At 30.1% G+C, this 25,051-nt stretch overlaps 1 protein-coding gene across 1 annotated transcript in view; it reads left to right on the top strand.

Annotated features, from left to right (window-relative positions):
• LOC121126197 (uncharacterized) overlaps positions 1-25,051 on the top strand; it is a 58,099-nt gene that overhangs the window by 20,375 nt on the left and 12,673 nt on the right. The window contains exon 2 of the mRNA XM_040721505.2: positions 18,930-19,091. Within this exon, the coding sequence (XP_040577439.1) occupies positions 18,930-19,091 (162 nt within the window). The remainder of the gene's footprint in view (positions 1-18,929; positions 19,092-25,051) is intronic.

Below are 25,051 nucleotides of genomic sequence, written 5' to 3' on the forward strand. Positions count from 1 at the left end.
CGTAGGATTTAAAAAAATATATATTAAGACAATATTTGGTTCTCAAGCGGCCCAAATAGGCTACGAATTATGTCTAAAAGCCCTGCGCGTTACCAAAAACATTACACTAAAACAAAACTATCTCCAAACATTTTAGCTACTTCTCTATTCTGTCACCATTAAAGTCAAGACTGGTCTATATTTTCAGATACGGGTTGGTTCAGTTAATTAGATACAAATATGTGAGTAAATTTTGTGTACCCCAACCTAAATTAGATGGATACTTCTTTCTTATTTTATAACCGTTTTTAAGTACGGATTTACTTTTTACTGATGTCAAAAGAATAAATGGCCTAATTTTATTACTATTTGAACATAATTATTATTAGTTTTATAAATATATAATGTTGTAATAACATTGGGCACGTTGTTATTTTTCATGTATCTTGCAACCTCTCATTTAAAAAGAAAATGCCCAAAATTCGTTGCAACATTGTAATTATTATTTAATAATAATTGATTATTGTTCACGGCTTAATAAGAACTAATTTGTATTCAAACAATCAATGTTAAATACACTGTCTAGAGGAAAATAAGAAGAAATATCGACAGCTACACCAAATACTTACTACATTTGTATTTGGGCATGTTAAAAAGTAACTACAATGGAGTGTGCTCAAGAAAAACGAAGAATAACTCTGAGAATTATATAGTTTTAATCAAATTGGCTCATATAACAAATTTAGGAAAAATGCCCATTAGTTGAGGTTTGCTTTCTTCCAATTCCCCATTCCAGTTATAATATTATATATATATGTGTGCTTATGGACTTTAATGAACCATTATATATATATATATAAGGGGAAAAATCAATCATATAATTGCCAAAACTTTATTAAATACCTACGTTGATATAAAAATAAAATGGCCTATTGTTTGTACTATTTCAACATAATTATTTGTTTTATAAATAGATTGTTGTAATAACATTGGGCACATTGTTATCTTTGATGTATTTCACAACCTCTCACTCAAGAAGAAAAGGAAAATGCTCAAAATTAGTTGGAATAATAATTGATAATTGTTCACAGCTTAATAAGAACTAATTTGTATTCAACCAATCAATGTTAAATACACTGTTTAGAGGAAAAGAAGAAGGTACTTCGACACCTGAACCAAATACTGTATACATTAGTGTGTATTTGGGGCATGTTATAAAATAAACCGAAAGTCAACATGGTAACCCTGACAATTTGAAAATTGTTTTGGAGGAGAGTAGATACAAGGGAGAAGTAAATGAACTATAGAAATTATAGAAAAGTATGTACACACGTACAACTTTATTTACAGTCTATTTTACCTGCAATCAGGTCATCCTATCAACATTTTGAAAGAAAAAATAAAACCACAACAGAATACAATATCAAACTACACAAAAATAAAGGACATACTCAAAAAATTACAGATAAACATTCAAGAGTCTCTCTTGCGATTAATCTGTAGAATGTATTGCGTTTTGATGGGGTTGTCAACTTGTAGGAAGCGAACTCTTCGATTTTTAATCCCTTTTATATAGTTGAAAAATATGTCTCTGGGACCTATTTCACGCTTGTAAAACTCAATATTTTTGTTCATTCTTCGCCTTCCCATGTTTTGACATTCATACAGATTAAAGAGGTGCTTACCAATTCATAAGTGAGATGACTTTCGAAGATATGTTTTTGTTTATGTTAACAATACTATTCCAGAACAGATTTATGGTCTTCAGCGGTTTAATAATTTCATCAGGATGTTCTCCTCTCATTAAATAAACTTCACTTTCAATTTTTTCCACCAGGTTATGTTCCATTTGCATGTTCCAAAGGTGCTCCTCGAGGAAAAAAGAAATGATTTTCAAAAGTATTTGATCAGAAGTAGTCCAAAGCCTCCTACAGATTATCCTTGTATCTTTCCCTCCCGTTCTCAGAAATTTGTGACATATCATCATTGATTGGTGTTATTTTCAACAAATAAAATGTCTTGGGCAGAATCAAAGAATTCCATACACGTATGCGGCTCGGTAAGTTCGTTCCTATAAGATACATAGTTTTTTCTGTTTTTTCTAATTTTATCCTAAATTTCTTTCATTCTATTAGTAAACTGTGTTCTTTGATAAATATACCGGTTCGCAATATTTTTATTCCTGGAACAACTTCAATCATTTCCACCTTCTCTGTACCCGTATATTCATTTATTGAGACAATTATTTTTTTAACAAATTAGTGAATTGTTTTTCTGTCACATATACCATGTCTATTATTTTCAAATAATTTGAGCAAAAGCAATACCTTCAGCCATTCCTTTTGCCTAAATGATTTTGCTATTAATTGATAAAGTATGATAAAATTTGAAAACTCACTCATTGATGATAGATTTGAGATCGTGTAGCCCTCCGTACAAAGAGTGAATTGCAATTTTTTGCAATTCACTCTTGCAGTTGCTATTTAGCCAGGTCAAAGTCCTAAAAAGGTTTGTAAAAGAGAATTTATTTAATCTAAAATTTAAATATTTTAAGATCTGAAATGATTATATTATCTTGAAATATAATAGATACACATCTTGAAAGGCTGTTCTTAGTTATTTCTCATGAATTATTATAATTTAGTCATTTAATGTAAATTTCTAACAAAAATTTGATTTAATTGCTAAAAGTTCGAACAAAAGTAGATGTATGTGAAACGTAAACACAAAAGCAAGCTAGAATGATTTTTCTTAAAATGGAGAATGGTTTAAAATTACTATTCTTTTGACGATATATCGTCAATTCCTCTCACTAATTATTCTTATTATATCTTCTGCTGCAAATTTTATTTAAAGTAGCCATAATTATATTTCCACAAGCTCTTATCATTATTCTTAAGGAGAACCATAAAGGTGTGCGTGAGCTCATGGATAATTGAGCAAACACTGAGGATTTATTTTGGAGTTATATGCAAAAGTCCTCGTTCATACCGTGTGAGATTTGTGTTAATTTTGTTTCCTCTCATTTTACTTTCTGGTTATAATTTCACATTATATTAGAAGGATGGATAGATTTTGAATGTTATAAAGTAACTTGGTTGAAGATTAAAATTCAAAGTGGTGAGATTTTAATGGACCATTCGGTATATAATTTCAACCCTATATGAAATTGATTAAAAGAAAGCCTACGAATAAATGAGGAAGCCATTTTATTTTTAATTATACAATAAATCCATACATTAAAATACTTAAATATTTTATATATTGTTGAAACATCCTACAACCGTGGATTTTCAATCAATTTTGTAATAGCAAAATTGTTTATGTCTTGTGCCATAAAAAAAAATATAAAGAAACCGTTTTCAAGGTCATCATTTATTAGGATTCTTTATAATTCACAATTTAAATTTAAGAATCTACTCTTGACATGAATTAAGAAATTGAGAATGAGCGTTGTAAACTAATGGTAAAGTAAAAACTAATCCAGTTTTTCTTACTGGACAATCATAACAGTAACTACAAAATGGTCGTACTCGAGGATTTCAAAATTACTGTAACAAAAACAACTAAACCAAATCTCGTGTGATGAGGTGTTGCAATATAAGTACAAACAGCACTATTTCCCTTCGTTCGACGAAAAACTCTCAAATATGGCGTTTCTTCTCTCCACTGGTGACCATCTTAGACTTGGTGGACTAGCTACACTCTTTGGTATTTATAATAACATCGACTCATGCAACCTTCTATCTTAAATAGTGTTCCTTTAAGAAAATTAGGGAATTTCATTATTTGACTATGAGGAGCAATTTGAGTATTGGGTGAATTGAGTAAACTTGACTTAATTGAGCGAAACATATTTTTTTTGCAGAAAATCTTGTGAATTGCCGTGAATAAGTATTTAAAAAGTAGCATATAAAAAATGAACAAAACATAATATAAGGCTTACCAAAGAGATAAAGTACTTTTTAGCTCATCAAGTCATACTTAAAAAAAGTATCAATCTGCTTTTATTATTTTTTTATTCTTGGGAAGATAATGTCTCAGAAACGAATACTAAGTTACGTGTGTGAATGTCCATGAAAAAGAGAAAGGAATACCAAGAATTTGTTGGGGGTGTTACATTCTATATTAATAAAAACAAAATGTGCATGTTTGTTGACGCCTTATAACTCCGGACAAAACTGCTAAGACGAAGGTCACAAAAAAAATCTTAATTTTTAGCTAAAATGAGTTTAGGTTGACGTTTGTACCTGTCATCGAATGCGTATTTTTATTAATGTTTATTTTTTAACGTATATTGAAGATTTAATTTTTATTTTCAAAATAAAGAAAGAGACTCTTCAAATCTCTTAATTTGATAGTTGTTATAGGTTTAATTCTTTAAAAAAAAGTTCATTTATGTCATAAATTTGAACATTTATATTTATTTTTTAATATGAAAAAAAGAGTATCTTCATTTTTCTTTAATGTTATAAGAGACTTAGTAATTGCTTAAATATAACAGATGTGGTCTCGTAAAATCCTTTTTAAAATAATTTAGATATAAAAATAATAATAATTTGTTTTACTCTTGCAAAAAGTACTAAATTCAATATAGTTTGAATTTAAACTATCTATTTTTCTAACAATTTTCCTATCTTGAATTTTTTTTTTGAAGATATTTGGACAATTAGGACCATGGAGGATCATGAAACTAGATGAAAGGTCTCATTATATAGAGGAAGTTGTAAGTTTATCCCCTTATAGGGTATTATGTGAGGGGGCGGGTTCTAGGACTCAGAGTAGACTAGATGATATCATATCTCATTATGTAAGGCATTACAAACTTTTTCTTGTATCTGTGATGAATCATTAGGGTGCACTTAGTGGATTAGCCTGGATCAAAATTTTAGTATTCATGGATAGGAGCTTCTATGGTATTCAATCCATTATGAAAGGTATTTGAAATATACAGTAAAACTTTAATGAATATCTAAGTCTATGTGGAAACTTATTTGGGGAATTGTGATCGATCCTGCTATAATTAATGATAGATACAAAAAAATAATCAAAAAATCGTAGTGTCTTTCAGAATAAGATGTGATATCCTCCAGATTCATCCCTCAGTTGACAGATAGACTCTGAGTCCCTCTCATTGCCCAATCCAAGAAAAATGCATATAAAGGAACAAACTCATAACCTCCTCCACATTATGAGACCTTCCACCATTTTCATGATCCTGAATAAAGATAATTGTCTGAATATTTAATTTATAATGACTGGTACAATAGAGATTCCCTTTTTTCTATCAAATCTACTAACTTCTGAAACAGAAAACTTCTATAAACAGTCATAAATAGATATATACAGTAGGATGATTCAGTTACCCCGACCTCATCAGCACTAGCAGAACCTAATTTTGGTACTGTAGCTAGTTAAGTAGATCACAAGATAAAATTGTTTCAAATTTGTTTAACGTGTACTGCTATCATAATTGCAATTTCTCAAAGTGTATGAAACAAAACTTTTTTACTATGTGTTTTATAAAAAATCAGTTGAAAAGTACCATAATCCTTTAATCAAATAAAAATTATCTTGTGATATAATTTTAGTTTGTCACTTCACTTTCCTTGATTTTATCAGTTTTTGGCTATAAGTCAACGATTTTGAAACCATGCATGTTTTGATGTCATTTCAAACTTGATCAATAAATAATGCTAATGATTTGAGTACTTAAGTTAATCTGTCTGCAGCAGAAAACTGCTAGTTTGGACAACCTAAATGACTTTTTAGTGATGTATGAATAAAAAGTTACATGGAAAAATATATCACAAAAACTTTTTGAAATTTTCATAACATTGCAATCAATCATTGCAGAAGAATAGGCTTTTGAATCCTTTCACAAGTCATTTGGAGGCATACGATATATATTTGGGGAGTAGTGGACAACCTTGATCGGAGTCTTGTATCGATGCCACAGGATGATTTTTGATAAATAATTGTAAAAATTAAACAAGTTAAAAAAACGTTGGCTTAATTTGCCAAATCTTTTAATTTGAATTATATTTATCATTCGTTCGACTTTATGACAATAACATAATGCCAGGCATAATAATTTAAACATGTTATATATTGTTTTCACGTCTTCTTTTTAGGTTAGTAAAGGCAGGTTATAGTACTACATACACCCTTCACTGCATAATAAAAACATTATAAACATACTTAATTAATGCCACTTGCCAAATATCATAATTTGAAAATAGTTTACTATTTATTATAGATAAGTAATAAAATACATAAATATGGACTTGACTTGAGATCTGTTATAATCAATATTATTCAACAGGCTTATAAAAAATAAAATATGTAGTGAAAAAGTTACTTAATGTTGAACACAACTCCTAGTTTTGCATACTTTTTCAACAACTCATGATACAATTCAAATGTAGGAAGCATTAAAAAGTGGACATTTTTAAATTGTTACTTTCAAGTACATTACTATAAACACCTGGAAATTTGTATAATCTTTTTACGAACTTTCTCTCTTTTTTTTTTCAATTTGTCTGAATGACGTCGTAGTCATTTAATTGATTTGTATCCATAAATTTCCCTCCAAAAATAAGTTAATATAAGTCATAGTATAAATATAAATAATGATGACTAGCTATTAGTAGAAATTACCTTTTGATCCAATTCCAATACTTTGAAAAATGCCAATTCTTGCTCATTCTGATGCATTGATACACCCCTAGATATTATGTGAGAGTAACATAGTCTTATGTTATTCTATCTAAATATAACAATATCTCAACTTCTATACCCCCGATATGACCTGGGATATTATAAACCCCAAAATAAATAAAAATGCTTCTTATTCCTTTGAATTTACATTTGATTGCTAATATTTTGCTAAATGTTCCTGTTACATAAAATCAGATTATCAGCAACTCTTTTTTATGTTGATAATAATGCCTTGTATTAGATTTATACGTATGTATAACGTTTTTATCGAGGTTTTGTAGGTTAAATTTTTTTTTTCCTCAAAATGTTTTTCCTTTCTCCGTTCAGAATACGCATTATGAATATTTTTTTATCAATTACAACTTTCTTGGTTAATACTATTAAAGTATTCCAAAGTTATAAATTCTACCTTAAAAAATGATTTTCTTTTGGATTTGAAGAAAAAGCCGAGTTTTTTACTTCCATCACAGTCTCCAATTTTTGAAAACTTTTTATTCTTATTTGTCCATTTTTCATATATTTATTCGTTTAATATCTCGTATTGACTCTTGTCTGTTTAGTTATAACAAGTTAATATTAATCTATGGCATATTGTTACAAAATCAAAACATGACATGGAATGACCCAAGGGCAGCTGTTGATTATAACAGTGATTAAATATTAACTAAAGAAATAATTAATTGTAATTTTTGATGGTCGTTTGGTATATTTCATAATAAAAGCTGGAATTTTGTAGGAGTGCGAAGAGAAGGCGTGAGCAATACATATGGTGTTTCTGAATTTCGACCTTTGTTAATATACGCTGCCTATTTTATGATTTTGGAAGGATAAAATGAAATACTGCTATTAAGTGGAGAATCCTGAACCTGTAAAAATTAGTATTCTTCGGAGAAAAATATTATAGTTATATTTAAATCCATGTATATGTAAATATTTCAGCATGCTTTGTTAAATTAATTTACTGCAAATAAAGGTGATGTTAACACTGACATCAACCTCTTTTTTTCCCCATTAAAAATTGGTAATCTTAGTTGCTGTTTTTTTTAGTTATTATGTAGAACATCTAAGAATCCATAATAAAAGCTTTGTTAGTCTCTTGAAAGTGCATTTATTACATATCCATGGATTTATTTTTTTGCAATTAATTATACTTTTAAATATATTTAAATTGGTTCTAACAAAATTCAAATAATTTGCAAAATATTGTCCTAAAGTATATTATAGTTCTCATGCATATTGTTGTGAAAGTATCTACTTTATAAATGTAAGAATGAATTATTTTAACAAGATAATCCTTTTATTGATAACCTTATTTTTGTTAAATGAGCCTTTGCAGGGAACTCCAAAGATAAGGCCCCTTTTATTCTAGAAGAAGAATAAATTTCCTTTGAAAAACACGAGTTCATTGTTTGTAATCCAATTAGTTATTTATGTGTCTATACAATTCATCTATTCTTGGAAAATGCTTACTAAAATAATCACAGTCTGTTGAAAGAGGCAGAATAACTTTGAGGATTTGTTGTGGAGTTATAAATGTAAGTCCTATTTGGACTTGGAGTACTGGGGCATCTTGAAGAAGTATATCTGCCTCAAGTCTAGTCTACATTTAGATTCACTGCCATCGTGAAGCGTAGTACACTATAGCCATGGGCATCATCCTAATGATAAGTAGTGATAAAGAAATGTAACGATGGGAGAGAAAAGACAATAAATTAAAAAATTCCTTCCCCTCGGAACAATTCTATAAATTTAGGTTGCGCAGCCTGACTTTATTACTATGGTTTGTGTATGTCTATATAAACATATAAAATGTATCTTCTACAGCCCAAGGTGAATATAAATATAAAGTTAGACCATCATGTAATCGAGCTTGACAGAAATGTCAATCTGATGTATTTTACCGACAACAGGTGGGTTTCGACAAAACACGCAACCACTCATAGTCTATAACATCGCTATTCTATAATTGTCAATTTAACGTATTAAAACGACGTCATGGCAGGAAAAACAGATTTTGACAGAACACACAACTACTATGACGTCAATATTAAAAGCGATGGTGGAAGTCATACATCAGTCGTAAACACGTTATGGTATAACCTTCTATTTCTATTAACCTTGCTGTAGTCCCAATTTTTTAATTTTGTCAACATATTTTAATTTCTTTTTACAGTTATTAAATAAAAAATAACTATTATTATCTTGACGTAAATGTATACTAAAATAAATTACATTAGAAAATAATAAATAAAAAAAGATCTGCCAATCTGTTTGCTACCGTTTACTTACAGTCAGTTGTGGCTGGTGAAAAAATATGTATTGAATAAAAAATATAGCTAAATTTAGTATTTCAACAATTAACAAATTGGTTTGGAGTTGTCTTTTCGTGATTCTACAAAAAGTCACATTATTAGTAATTGTTTCATGCTTCACTGGTACTTTTGAGTCCCCAAATTTTGTGTTTTATTGTGTTGTTAAAACATCAATCTTTGGATTTAAATTCTTGTTCAAAAAATTATAACATGTGAGAGACATTCTGGCTTTGCGCTTTTTCAATTTTGACTGAAATATTAACAATATCTACATTTGCTTACTTTTGTATTTGTAAAAAAATAATAAATAAAGAGTAGAATGAATAAAAATCTATCGACGATTGATAAGAGAAAAGTGCACTTAATAGTGAAGTACATTGTTTGACCATAAATATTAAATAATCTAATTGAGTTTGAAAAGAAAAACAGTTACCATATTGGCAAACCAATTAGTTTTTATTGTTTTATTTCGTACTGAAGTGCTACCTAATTTTTAAATCAAGATTTTTAAACAGAGAATTAAGTGAATACTAATAAAGTCTAAAAAAAGAACAACATTGATGGGCTTTACAAAATATTTTTGAACTACAAAGTGTTGCAGTTAAACAAAATCAAAAATTTTGACTACCTAAGAGCCTGATATTTTGAACATTTTAAAACTAAGCTTTTTTCCTTAAGTACAAATATTTTCCGGAGTATTTTTGGAAAATAATTATATCTGATAATATCAACAATTATTCTCAAAGTATCCCCCTTCGGCAGGGCCTGTAGGCCTTGCACACTCTAATGATGTAGTCATCAACGGAAATGTCAGCCCACTTCTTCTCAAATGAGGCCTTCAGGGAATCTACATATATTGTACTTGGGGACTTTGCAGGCTTTGCTCTCCAACAAGCCCTTTTTCCCATATTACAATGACAATCGGTGGGGTGATTGGGGGGTAATCGGTAAAATTTTCCTTGAACCTAGCTGGAGTTGTTATGGCGGGAGGCTGAGTTTTGTTACCAATTTAAAATCAAATTTCATCCCTTCTTGGTAGTCATTGTCTTTAATTTCAAAGACGCCAAAACTGGTCAAGAAGTGATCAGGTGATCCATCTTGTTGTGTCCTCCACTTCATTTCATCCTAGATAGGCTCTCGCCACTATTACTGAGCCTCCTTACCTTAGAGACAAACTCAACAGAGTAATGAGAAGGCACAGATTCTCCATCGTTGTTGTTTGTTGACGATTTGCAAACTAATAATACAGCGTATGAAAGCTGATAAATTTTGATTTTTTTTTTTGAAAAACCAAGTAAGTTATACTGTCTTGATAAAGCTCTCATTGGCGCCGTACAATTTGCTTATATATACTTTTTATCAAGGATAAGTTTAATTTTGAAATGATGATAAGTAAAAGAGAAAATTTGTAATATAGTTTCTCTTTTCGGTTCACATAAAGACAGGCAATTAACTTATCTCTCTTTACATTATTTTAGAGAGGAAAGACATTTCATCCTCTAAGGATTCTAATGATGTTCTAATGATAAAAATCTATTTAATTGATCAGAATATTTCCTAGCCACCCTTTATATTGTGTTACTGGATTGTACAGGGTGAAGCTCAAAAATTTAAATAGTAGTTTTTACTTTTTATGTTGAGCTATTTTTATGGCAAACTTTTTAGGCAAAAGTTGGTAATTGAACAATTTTCTACACCTTCTATTCAATATGTATCCCTCCATTCTGAATAATGGTTTCAATATGAGGATGAGCAGAAGCACAGCTGGCCTTGATGAAGTCTGAGAACAAGTCGTTCTACTCCTCCGGGATCACGACCTACTGAGGAACCACATTTGCAGGGAAGTCTTATTCCTCTTGCCCTTCAATACGCATCAAACAGCGAAATCTAGGGGGTTCAAGTCGGGAGAGGACGAAAGCCAGAAGTCTGCCTGCCAAAAAACAGCCATGTTCTCCAGGCAGATATGTTGTACTTTTTGGGACGTGTGTCCAAAGCACTATATCGGGTAAGCACATAGTTGTAATTGGAGAACGTGCAGTTCAACCAATGCTAGATGGGACTTGGGGACCTTGTAGTGAGTTCGCGTTCACTTTCTCATTGGCCTTACAGAAGTAGGGAAGAATCTTGCTCCCGTCGGACGCCACGACGCTGAGGACCATGCCCAGAGCTGGATGTTTGGTTCTGAAGGATTCTTTGACCTTGAGTTCTTGATTCATCCTAGAAGCGATCCTTTTTCCTTTCATAAAAGCGTGAAGATTCGTTTTGCTTGTTGCTTGGACATTTTTAATCGCAAAAAAACCAAAAAAAGCCCATCAAATTGTAGCTTTTGGATAGCTCTTTTGAATAACGGCAAAAACACAATTGTGAGAACTTTAGAACTGAGTATAACCCGCCTCAAGGTGGACTCGAAATTTTGAGTCCTCACCCTGTTGTAGAAACTAATGTATTGGCCACAGGAAAATATTTTCTCTTGTGTAACCTTGCTAAGAATTTATTATATTGAAAGAAAAGGTCATTTAATTTATATATTTAGTATAATGCTAATACCGCCCCCATAAATTACAAAAATATCATTTATTAATTTAATAATATTTATGAGTCAATGAACAGAATGACTCCTTGATATTTTGATATTGGTATTTTTTATGAATATAGGTGTGTAAATAATTATTAACATTTAATGATTTTCCTCAAACAGTTAATGCACTTATAATAATGCAAATATGCCTATTTTCAATATTGGTTTGAATGCATGACCTTGCTAAGAAAGTCAAAAGAACCTTTCATTGGTTTTTTGTTATATCAAAAAGATATTTCACAGTTTTTTATATTGATTTAATTTGCAATGTAAATATTACTATGTGTATGAAGCAGATGTATGAAATAGTGTTGGACTTCAGTCCGAAAATCCCAGACTGGGCTGTGGGCGCTAGGTAAGTTTGCTGTTAAACTTTTTTACATTAGGATATTTTGCCTAAAAGCTATTTCGTCTCAATGATATTTCGCCTTAATATATAAAAGGATACTTCTAAGTAATTTTTGTTATTTTTAGTTCAAATTTCCCAAAAAATATCAAAAACAATGAATTTAACTAATACCATTTTTATAATAAGAAAAAAAAAAAAAAAAAACATGGCAACGATTCGAATAGAAGAATTTGCTCATCACCTCTCTGTCGATAATTATCATTAGTCATAATGGATTCTTCATACTACATACGACTGATGGATTGGTGAGCAAGCATAATATGAGACTAGTGCATGATTCCATCATTATTTAAGCAGATAACAAACATTTAATACATTTTATAGTAATCAGTATAACATTTTTTTTATATAGAAAAGTTCAAAGGGAACCAAATTTCGAACAATAATGACGCATAAAACTTATTTATTCTGATGGAGAAGGCCAAATATCATGGAGGCGCAATAGTTTAATGAAACACGTCCTGAGCCTATATATTTAAAACAAAATTATGGGACACCCGGTTAATCGCTCCATTTATTGACACTAAAAATAGGCTGATATTTTGACAATGATTAAATCTCAGTAAAAGGCCGGAGATGGCAGTAGGGACCGAAATATTGATCAAAATCAGTATAGTTAAAAATCATTATATCTAGTAGTTTTGAGTTTCAGTTTGAAAACTCTAAACTGGTCTGAGACCGATAAGATTTTTAGTGAAAATACTTAATTTTTTAATCTAACATGCCTTCAATAAACACGATTGTCATCACTAGAAATGGTATCATAATTTGAAATTAAAATCCGTACTTTAACACAACATTTTACAAAATTATTAGAATAAACATTTTATTATTCTTTGAAAAACGAAAATCCTACCTCATTTATATTTTAAACAAACTTGTTTCTTGAGCTATAATGTGAATGATTAAAGCATGGTGAAAATAAGTAATAAAGACGAAGAAATGGGAACGTATACTAAAACAAGTCTTCATGGATAGGCATTTAATTATTTAAAAGGTAATTATGAAGTTTTGTATTGAGAAACTATCATTTCAAAATGTAATAACAATTACCCATAGATAATATATGTATTGAGGAAAGAAGTTTTTAATGAGGAGTTTGTTTTCGAGTCAATATGATGTCAGTAGATGCTTGGGTACTTGTTCTATATTTTATTTTTCATCTTTTTTATTTCTTGATTTACAGAAAACATAGGTATAAGTATAGAAATGGGCTACTGCAACGCGTAATGCGGGTAATACATGTAAATATACAGGTAGTTGCATAAATACGCGGACTAATTTTTAAACGCTTACATCTCGAGGTTCCATGACCGAAAATAAAAAAATCCAGCACAAGTAACTCGGTAAATCTTTTGGCTTTGTTTTTGTTTTTCTTACTCGCATCAAACAAAGTCGTTTACGATGAATGACGAGGCCAAACGTCATATGGTTGCCACTCTCCTCCACGCCGGTAGGTCTGTCAAGGAGATAATCAAGAGCACTAGACTATCCAGGACTACTGTGTTTAAGGTCCAGAAGCTTGTCAAGGAGGGAAAAGATCTGAACGACCTGTCCATACCTCTGGACTGCCAACATGCCATTTTGGAACAAAAACATTTGGCTACATCAATCACCTGATTTGAATCCCCTTGACAAGAGTGTGTGGTGGCAAATTGAGAAGAAGGCCTGTGCTAGCCACCACCAGTGTGTGGTGGCAAATTGAGAAGAAGGAATTGGGACGCATTGAAGGGCAGTGTCAATGAGCAATGGGCAGCCATGGAATACCATTACATCATCAATGTGTACAAGGCCTTCAACGGGCGCTTGGAGGGCGTCATAGCAGCTGATGGGGATTATATTCAGTAATTATATTAAATTTTATACCATAATAAACTCTCTATTACATAATTCCCAAAAAAAAATATGTCATACGAATTTTATTACACATTCAATTATTTGCCACAAATAGTCTGCGTATTTATGCAACTACCGGTATTAGGTTGGCGAAAAGTACTCTCATATTTGTATTGAAATCTTGTGCTATTTATTAATTTGTTGCCAACGAGAATCCAACTGTTCTTCCCTTTCTCTCTATTGGCAAAAAAACTTGTATTACCCATTTTCACAAGTCTCTACTCAGGCCAAATTTGTACCCACAAGCGCACTATCCATAGACAGGAACAGGTAGTAGTCCATCTTGGGCTTCCTCAGCTTCTTCCACGTCATTAAAGACCCGGCCATTATCTAGATAAAAAACGATTCCTCTCCTATTCAAGTTTCTTCTCAAAATTGTTCAAAAGGGTTTTATTATCGATGTGTCCTGGGTTATGCTATGACTACTAACATCATGTTGGTGTATCTCGATATTTTCTATATTTTTCACGACATTATCCACGACCGACCGCCACAACTTTTCTTGGTGGATTTGACGCGATTTTCCCTTTCACATAGTAAAATTGTAAAATATGAGGAATTTCTTCCTTTGATACCTCTAAGGTCGACGCACGAAAGTTCACAACTAAGCCTGTGAAAGCACAATACTTTCAAAAAAGCGTTTGTAGTAATTACTCACACCTTTGCAACGCTCTATCATATGATCCTATATGACCAATAATAAACAAGATATACATTATCAACGACCTAATGTATTTTAGATGGTAAACACACGTTCCTAAGTACTCCAACGCATGATCGCAATAACCCATATTTCCAAGAAAACTTGAAATCTCAACTATAGAATGAAACCACGCCCATTCTGTAACTACTTTTTGCAGCCTGATTGCCCCGCATTATAAGAGAGAAAAGTAATGTTGTACATAGGGTGACAATTAATATTATGGACTGGTAACATTCATTTTTACAACCCACATAAGAGCCTTCCCCCGGTTAAAACACACGTTTGCTGTGAATTGTAAATATATGCAATATTAAAGACTAATTAGAAATACTAGGCAATTTCTAAAACTTATTACAAAAAACTGATTTGTATTCATTGTTAAAGTATCACAAATTTCTCTTCAATGAGTTAATTTGACATTTATATTAAATTATAACAATGGATATTGATTATAGTCAGCAAAAACAGTAAACAAGTTTTTATTGAAGATCTTAAACAAAAGTTTCCCAATATTTCTTTACAATATTCAACATTATATTATGCAAAACAAATATATATATCGTTTTAATTAACTTTTTTGATGTTCAATCAAAACAATAAATTGATAATGGGGTTATTGGCTAATTACCATATGAATATTTGTAAGAAAATAAGGTTAACAAATGTAAGGAATTATCTAATTGGGATAATTTTACTAATGAAGGTAATTACTAGTGTTGGTTTTAGGTTTAAAAATCCTAAACTGGTCTAAGACCGTTATGATTAATTGTTGGACCTTATTATTATGTTATCTAAAGAAGTTGAGTAAGTAACAGTCCAAAAATTGGTCGTGATCGGTATCATTATAAATTATACATTGGAATTGTCAATAACATCAACTGTATTTCAAAATTGTGAGCAGGAACATTCGATGACGTTATTTTTAGTTAAAGGACTTGCATAAATACTATTTAAACAACTTATAAATCAAATTTTGGAAAAAATGGGTTCATATATTAGGACATCAAAAAATAGGTCCATGTATTGTGACCCAAAAAAAAATTGGTCTACCATTTGAAAATGATTAAACTTGGGTCTAATATACCATGTCTCTAAGAATAAATTATACAGGAGGTTCCTTCATAACGTTATATTCCTCTAATAATGCATTTTTATTAATGATAATAAATTATAAAAAACCCTATTTTGAGCTAAGCAATAATTTTAGTCTAGAAATCACAGCCAAACCAACAAAAAAAAAGCATATTGTTGAATTTTTTATTTTTTTGGTGCTTTTAAGGCTCAGAAGATGGTTCAGCACATTTGTTTTTTGCCCTTCAAGACTATGGCGGCCTTCAAATAGCGTTTTCTAATAACAATATTTTTGACAAACAAACGACTAATTCAAATAAATAAAAAAATAAAAATTGTAAACATTTTTAAATAATTTTTGCATGTTGCCATCTTTTTTTAGGGCGATTATAAGAATATGAGTAGAAAAAAAAATAGAGAATAAAACAAAGAATTTTTACAATAATATGAAAAATGAGCAAAGATAATTAAACTTTAATATTCTTTCTTCTCCAAACATAAAAAAAGTGCAAACTGTCAAGATACATACCAACATGCAGTAAAAATAATTGTTAATATTACGGGTTTTTTTTATGAAGCCAAAGGGTAGAAAATTAATTTGAATTTCATAATAGCCTAAGAAAAGTTGGGCAAACCTTCTGTAGTCATGTATTAGTGGAAATAAAACGTTAGACAATTATGTAATCAGGCATGTTAGAATTTTCAAACAAATTTTGAAGGCCATTTTTGACGTGTTACAAGTTTGTATTTTTCACATACCCTGGTTATTTTGTATTAAAAACAAATAATTTATCAAATTTATACATAAATGATTTTACCATGGGATTAAATATTTCAATAATCTTTAGTTTTACTAGAATGAACACTCAGTAGAATGTAAAACCTCCCCTAAAATCAAAATGAGTCATGTACTCATATCACAATTATGCATAATTTATATTTTATGTTACCTTAACCTTTAACGTTCATCTCTTCAATTTAATAGCCTCTTATTGTGACCGTTTTAAGCTTTGTACTAATTTTGATCAATGGATCTGTAACTTTTTCCGTAGTCCCGTCGACCAGCAGACAAACAAACAAAGCTAAAATCATAAATTATCTTCAACTTTAATGGCGGAGGTAATAATTGAATACAAGAATGTCATAGATGTGTTATTATTAGAGATGTGAAAATAGGTGTATTTTTAATATAATAGTTTTCGTATAATGATACAATTATATAACTTGTTTGTACACGTTATACAATTCCAGTTGTAACTTGTACAAGAAAACCATAGAGTTCTATTCTCGCATGTTTGAAAATACCCCCATTATCAAAACTCTAGTCATCATAGTTGTATTCCATAATAGATTGCAACACTTATAACAAATATTTAACTCCTCATTAGTGAACATCATTTTTATAACGTAACTAGTAAACTTGGTAAAAAATCAACATCCAAACATAAAACGTATTTACCAACATGATAAATAGTTGAACGGTTCTAATAATTACTTTTTTTCAAATGTTGTATGTTTTTTGTAATTATTCCATCTATTTTGCACTCTTAAATCTCAATTAAAATACAAAAAATATGTCTATATGACAGTGACCAAAAAGTCCTTAAATTAAACAAATCTTAAAAACATGTATTTTGGCCTTTAACAAAATTTAATTTGTTATGTTTATAATCAAAATATTAAGTTTGGATTATTGATAAAAAACATTTATAAAATACACATTTCTTATTGAAATTTTTTGGAATCAAATTAATGCCTTTCAGTTTTGACGAAGTTGCGTCCATTATAAAAAATAATAACCACAATATAATAACTTCTTTATATGCCTCAGTTTTTCTCATTGAAAAAAAAATGGAAAAAAGAAGCGACAGCTTTCAAGTATTACAGATGATTAACTTCACTAAACCTCGATTAAGATAAATAAATCATTACTTATAATATGATTAAATATTTCAGGAGCATACCAAAAAGTATTAGCATTAAAATGTAGGTTCAAAGAAATAAGAAGCATTTTTATAAATCCTGTGCTGTAAAATACCCCAATTAACAAACAAAGGGTTTACCACCGTAAGAAAACATCAAAGAATGAAATTTTTGTATCTCTTTATAGTCATAGAAAATAAATCTGTAGCCTGTCATCATAAAATTGAGTAAGCAATTGTATTTATGAGAAATTATCCTCAATTTCTATTGTCAAATTGTTTTTATTTACTCTTTGAGTAGACGGCAAATTGTAATTGGACAAAAATAATTGTGACTACATATGAATATTAAATTGATAGATTTTATTTGACAAACCATATCGAGAACCAATTGAGGCTCGTAAATCAAATAAATAATTTAAACATATTGACTAAATATGGTTGAAATACTTGGATATCTTAAATTATCCCACATATTTGAATTAAAAAGTCTATAATTGATTCAAATATATCTATGAATAATATAATGGGATTGTCTCCTTTTTCAATTTTTTTTCCAAGATTGTTTTATTGTTGAAGGACTATAGATATGTAGATACAAATAGAGGTTAGTGTAATCCAAAGGTATTTCACAGATGAACGAATAACTCTCTTTATTTTGTCAACATAATTATATCTCCAATCTGTTAGTTCGAATATTGATAACAACAAAAGAATAACAGAGTACTTTACGTTGATTGGTGTAATTCGAATTATTAGTTTATGATTAGTGGTGAGCCATTGCCAATAATTATTCAACAATAATTCTATGGTTAGGAAGAATTGCCAAACTACCAACATACTTTAGGAATACACTTTAAGGTAAATACAGTTGCTAAAAACATTTAAGAATAGGAATATCCAATATAGTTTAAGTTATCTTGAATTCAGTTCTAACAAAATGGGTCTAATCCTACAAAAAATAAAATAATTTGTCTTATTTGGAAACTAGTATTTTTTTCCTTCATATTTTCATACACAAATGTCCATCACCCACTTATATGTAGATTTAATTTAATTTTTAAAATGGTGTTACTACTCTAACAGAAAATTATAAACTTTGTTTTGTTGTCAACTGTTGATATTTCTGCTCCTCTGATTGTAAACTTATTATTATCTTATTGTAAACGTTTCTTTTCGGAGGAAAGGTTGTGTGATACAAAGAAGCAACAACCTGTTAACCATTTATGTCAATAATAAACTTTAAAGTGATAACAAGAGTTATTTCTTTATAATAAATTGTATTTGAGATTTGAGTGACTTGAACCCATATTGAATATATCTTTATTTATTTTTTCAGATTGGTATGAATGCCTACTCTCAACTCTTCAAAAGAGACCCACAAATACTTCTCCATTTCCCCTTTCTTAAGCGTATCTCCAAGGATGAATATGAAACATTTCTCGTTCTGAAAAACCATTCAATCCGAGTCATGGGAATAATAAATATATTAGTACAACAGGTAATTTTAAAATAATATATTTAAGTTATGTTTTACGTGAGTAACAAAAAACATTTTATTGTGCTTATCAATTATTGATAATTTTAATTATTCTCACAATAAACATGAGCCTTAGGGAAACGTCTGTGGTAAAGCGGGGTGATATTTAGTTTACCTATTTAGTAGGACTGGAACAGATCATTAACCCCACGTTTCAGTAGAAACTGCGGTACACCCTTCACGATACGCGGTTTGGTAAGATATTTCATAAAATATTTTTTTTTAAAAGAATTTATGAAGCTTTTTGCCATATTTTATTCTTGAATAATTTATTTTCTGTACAAATAAACTTAACTTCTTTAGGAAAATAAAGTATTATAACAAACTTTTCTTTTTTTTTAAATATTTTCTATTTGCAAAAAGATATGCTTATCTAAACAAGACCGATTTGCAGTCACAATATCAGCATCTGTCGAAAAAACTATTTTGCTTGTTATTGATGTACCTGTAGTTGCGAGGTATCCACAAGCTAAAATGGACCTATTATAAAAATTTATTTAAATTATGCCTTTCCTGGGTTTTTATCAATTTGTATTGTTATTATCGTTTTTTTGTATAGGGCGCCATCTTTAATGCATATCTTTAAGAAGTTTGATCCAATATCTTTAAAATTGAGAATACAATAGGTGTTATATATATATATATATATATACAAGTTAGGGATTTTAAATATGGAAAATTTAAGGGTATAGTTTATTGCAATTTGTTTTCTAAGAGTAATGAAGCAGTTTACAAATCTTTTACTCATAAATGTAGGAGACAATAGTCAAGTCAATCACTCAACTCAACCAGCCTGGCACTAAACCTAGAACAGGGCTGGATGAGAAACTCCTTGTCCATGTTGGTCACTGCTCAACAATGGGCGTCTCCAGTGTTACGTGCACGTTTATTGGACTTTCTCTTTTGGAGAAAAAGTAACGCATTAGTCCAAGGGGTACAGATACGGCGAGCTAGGATCGCACATTTCCCTTGTGCAAACTTTGAATAAACTGAATCAATTTAAAATTCTGGCAAGGGAATATATCTGTTTATATCAATTTAAGATCTCCAGCATACACCCCCACAGAGGAACACAATAATGACCGGATGGCATTCGTATTTCTAAATTCCATTTCATGGATTTAGCATCTTTTTCAATAGAGTTTTGTCAGTTAATCAGATGAGCACACTTTCATACGCATAAATCTTAGGGTTGCCATGACTTTGAGGTTTAAATTTGTTCCAAATTAAAAACCCTTACCCTGTATAACTTCATCACAAAATGCACGACTTCGAAATTGATGGGGTATTATATGAAAATGCTTTATAAATTAAAACAAATGAGTTCAATCGTAAAATTTCCTATATTAATATATAAGTTTTTATATGTTTATTTGTCTGTAGATAACTCATTTTTATCAGAAGCATGTGTAGTTAAAACACCGCTGGTCACATTATATATAGGAAAAGAAAAGTGAAGTAATTTTTTTTTTAATTTTTGTGCTGGAAAGTCTATTTTATTGAAACAATATTTATTTGTCTTATTATCTGTTCCTCGGCGCCAAATAATACTTCCAACAGTACACTATAAAAGATACTTTCTACATCTATCCCAGGTGCTCACATAAACAGTATTTTAGGGGATATACATGATATTTCTTAAAAATCTACATAATTATATCTTGCATAGAAGTTCGATCAGGACCAGTCACGAATAAAAATTAATTCTTGATCAGTATTCTATAAAATTTGGTCCAGATCAATTCTATATTCGAGTTTTTGATGACGCCATGTGTGTTTAATAGTACGGACGGATTTTTGTATTTGGCAATCACTAGGGTTTTTTTTTTCCTTCAGCAATTGTAATTATTATTTAATCTTTGAATACAGAACTAGTAATTCCTTCAATAATAATTCTTCAAATTATAAAGATTGCTAAAAATAAATAATTTTTAATATTTTCCATTATTTGGAAACACATCATTGAACTTAAACATTAATTGATGATTCTACAAATATATATAAAACAAAAATTTAATAAAAAAAAGTAATTTTTTTATTTATAATATTTACTTTATTTGAATTTAAAAAAATATATCCATCTAATTTATAACTAAGATATTTTGTGATTCTAAGCTACAAATGATAATTTATTTTCTTACATAATATTATTTAGATAAGTTCTACACATAGATGATAATTAATGTGCGTTTTCACTCACGTAATCAATGGCATAATAATTGAATACGACGCCATCTTAGGCACATAGTTGATATTTTTACGAAATAAAATAGAGAAATTTCCGATAAATTTTTGTTAAAGGCCATCAAAAGATTTATTAATAAAAATACTTAAATATGCATTTAAAACTACATGATGCCAATGCTCATCCATGAATATATAAGTATAATCAATTTAATATGTACTAAAAAAATGAAAATGGTTAGATTTGTAGAATTTTTTCTTTTGATTAGGGACGATAAATGTACAATCATTACGGGAAAATGTTTTATTTTTTCCATTGTAAAAGTTAATTTACACTATTAAAGAAGATTTTGTAAATCTTTGATGGTCAGTAAGATTCAAGTCCTTGTATTGGTTGGTCTCATCTTGAAATGATCGAATAGTTCACTATTTCCTTTAATATTAATAAAAAAAGATGTTTGATTATCATACAACTTGGTGGTATATGCTCTCAAAATGTCTGACATCAAAACAAAACTGAAATCACATGAAAATATGTACTCTATAACTATTTATGATAAACTTGTTTATGTTTGCAATTCTATTTAAAAGTCAATAATAGTGCATTAGATTGAATCAAACCACAACAATAACGACGTCTCGTGAAAACTCTCTATACATACATAAGATTCAATAAAGAAATAGTTTGATGCAATTATGAAGCATAGAAAATTCTAATACGGCATGAATAGTTTGGCTTTATTGGGAAAGAAACACAAAGAGATGACAAGGGGACTTTATTTCTATGTTCATCATATTAAGTCTGTAGTTAATTAAAATAATCAGTCGGTAGGAATGAACGTCGCCTATGGCAAAGAGTAGAAACAAAGATTTAAGTCGCACAACATACGAATTATTATTAAGATATGAGATGGCAACAGAACGTGAGAATCTCTTTTAGCTTTTTTTTTTTTTTTTTTTTGATGATATATTGCTTTTACTTCAAAGCTACGTCAAAAAACGAATCTAACTCATATGTCAAAGTGTTATTGTATATTTTTTTGTCTTTGGATATAAAAGCATATTACATCAGCTAAAGGAAAGGAGTTGATTAGTAATGATTAATTACACCACTATCAGTAGTGTCAATCAAAGTATAATATCATATCTCTCATATTTGTAATTACCAATTATATTAATGTTGGGGCATATAAAAAGGGGACTAACTGCATAACTTGACTTCAATCCATGCCTCTTTGATAGATATAGAAAGCGTCTCAGCTGTCGATGTCTACTTCTATTCCATTTAGTCACCCATTGCATCCATTCTCTTCTTGTACCATGTGTTTCAGAAAACATTCGTCTCTTGGGTTGGGCTATCATAAAACAACTCCATCGACGCACATTTCTTTCAAAGAATTGAAGTCCTGAGTCTTCCTCCTTCGGGCCTCTCTTTACAATCTACATCCTTGATTCTACAATTTGGTCTTCTTCTTTTCTTTTCTTTTTGAACACATGGCGAAACTTTATTCATAACCAAATATAAACTTTTTGAAGGATCACAAAGCTTAGAACATTGCACATTGCTACAACGATAAAAATAAGAAAATTATTAATTGAACAATAAAGATAAAATGAAACAGAATAATAAGTAAAAATTAAGTAACGTTAGTGTCATATTCTTCTGTTAACTGAGGAACTTGCTCATATCTTTAATGACTTTGATATATACATTAATAGTGGGGGGTGACGTATGTAAGGTTTAAGTCCTTTTTGTATTTACTAATGGTTGAGTTTTTGTAATAATGTCGATGAACTTGCCTTCCCCCTTCCCAAAATAATATCCTAAAAATCATCTCTACCAGTTATTGCTCCAAAATTCTACAGCAGGCCATATGAGATCCACTCATAACTTACGCTTACAAGCCTGCAGCTCCAGAAGAGATGGTCAGTAGTCTCTCTTGCTTCATTGAAAAACAGGTAAATTTTGCGTAACCTCCAACGTTCCTGAGATATTCAATATTTGAACCATCTCTGAGAAGATGTCTAATATTTACTCTTTATTACTGTGATGCTGTTATATGCACTTCTATTGATGTTTCTCCTTCACAAATAGTCTTTATTAGGAACCAAAGCGGATTTTTCGAAACATTTCCACATCTCTGATGTAGAAAACAATCAAGGATTTCATCTTGAATGATGCCAGGTGTCTTTCGACGCCCTTAAAATAACCCAACCTTCATTTAAAGGACTTTTCACCCATTTTATCAATGACTGAGGTTGGCCATCGAACGTCCACCACAATATCTTTAGGAAATGAAAGTGTCCTCCTATGAGAAGTTTCCAACCGAGAGACAATTCAAGCTTCATAGTTACACCAATATACCCTTTACATAGTTACTGCATTCTTGCGAAGTATAATGAAAGAATTTAGTCTTCATTCTATTAAAAAGGTTAAACTCATTGAGGATCTCTCATGTCGCAGTGAACCATATAAATCAAAGTCTCAGAGACTCATTAGAATCACTCTCTTACATTGGACTGCAGCAAGGAACGAAGATAACTGTCAGACTTAACTCAAACGCATTATAATAATGTAATGTATGGCTTATTCTGTGATAATTCTTTAGCCTTGCCATTATCGATTCTATCATTCAATCCAAGACCAAATATACCCAAACTAAATGTATTGTAAATGCTCCTTGGCGAATGGGTGGAATTGAATCGAACAAAGAACTCTGACACAAAGTTCTGGACCACTCTGAAAATAGTTATTAAGGCATAAAGGGGATATTTGGATTGAGAATGTAAAAATAGTGTCCTTGATTGTATTAATGAATTACATTTTCCACAGATTATACGGATGATCCTCTACGTAATTTGTCATATTAAAGGCGAAGTAGAATAGCTTTTTGGTTTACACAAATGCCAACTATAAATATTTTTGATACATTTTTTATTTGGTATCTTTATTCAATTTTATAAATTTAAATACAAAGCAATGAATTGATTGGGCAAATGTGTAAAGATGGTATCTTTATTCAATTTTAGAAATTTAAATACAAAGCAATAATAAATGGTTAAAAAATTTGGTCATTTTCTTGATTTATGCTCAAAACTGGTTTTTTGATAACCTTGGGAAGGGATTTATGTCGAAAAGTAATTTAATTTAGTAGTTAGAAGGGGAAAACGGTTGATGAGTGTTCTTTTGTATTATCAAGAATATAAGAAAAATGACAACAGGATTGGAAAATATATAACACAAGCAAGGGGGTGCACGCGTTGTAGGGCTGAATAGAAGGGAAATAGAAATAATGGATGAAGTTTGAAGAAAATAGACAAAAAGAGGGATGTGTAAAGATACATAGAGAGAAAATGATAGAAAGAAAAAGATAAAGAAGAAAAAATAGTTGTTAACTTCTCCTAAAAAAATTTTTAAAGGCGAGAAGAATTTCTGTTTTTCTGCCAATAAATCCCTGAAATGACAGTTCACATCATGTGGGAATACGTCCAACTATATTTGACCACCATGGCTATTATAAAAGTCATTGAGGAGTGACATGGTATGAAACTTGGAAGGATTAACTTTCTAACAACCAGTAAAAATACTAAAAATAACGCAATCATCAAGACTATGGAAGACAATAGGTAAATGGAATAATTCCTATTTTAACTTTGTACTCGAGTATTTTAAGTTGCTTTTAATTTGAAACTTTAATTTGATATTGTTTTTAATTTTACACCTGAGATGCTTAATT

The sequence above is a fragment of the Lepeophtheirus salmonis genome, chromosome 11, assembly GCF_016086655.4.
Source record: "Lepeophtheirus salmonis chromosome 11, UVic_Lsal_1.4, whole genome shotgun sequence".
Classification (NCBI taxonomy): domain Eukaryota; kingdom Metazoa; phylum Arthropoda; class Copepoda; order Siphonostomatoida; family Caligidae; genus Lepeophtheirus; species Lepeophtheirus salmonis.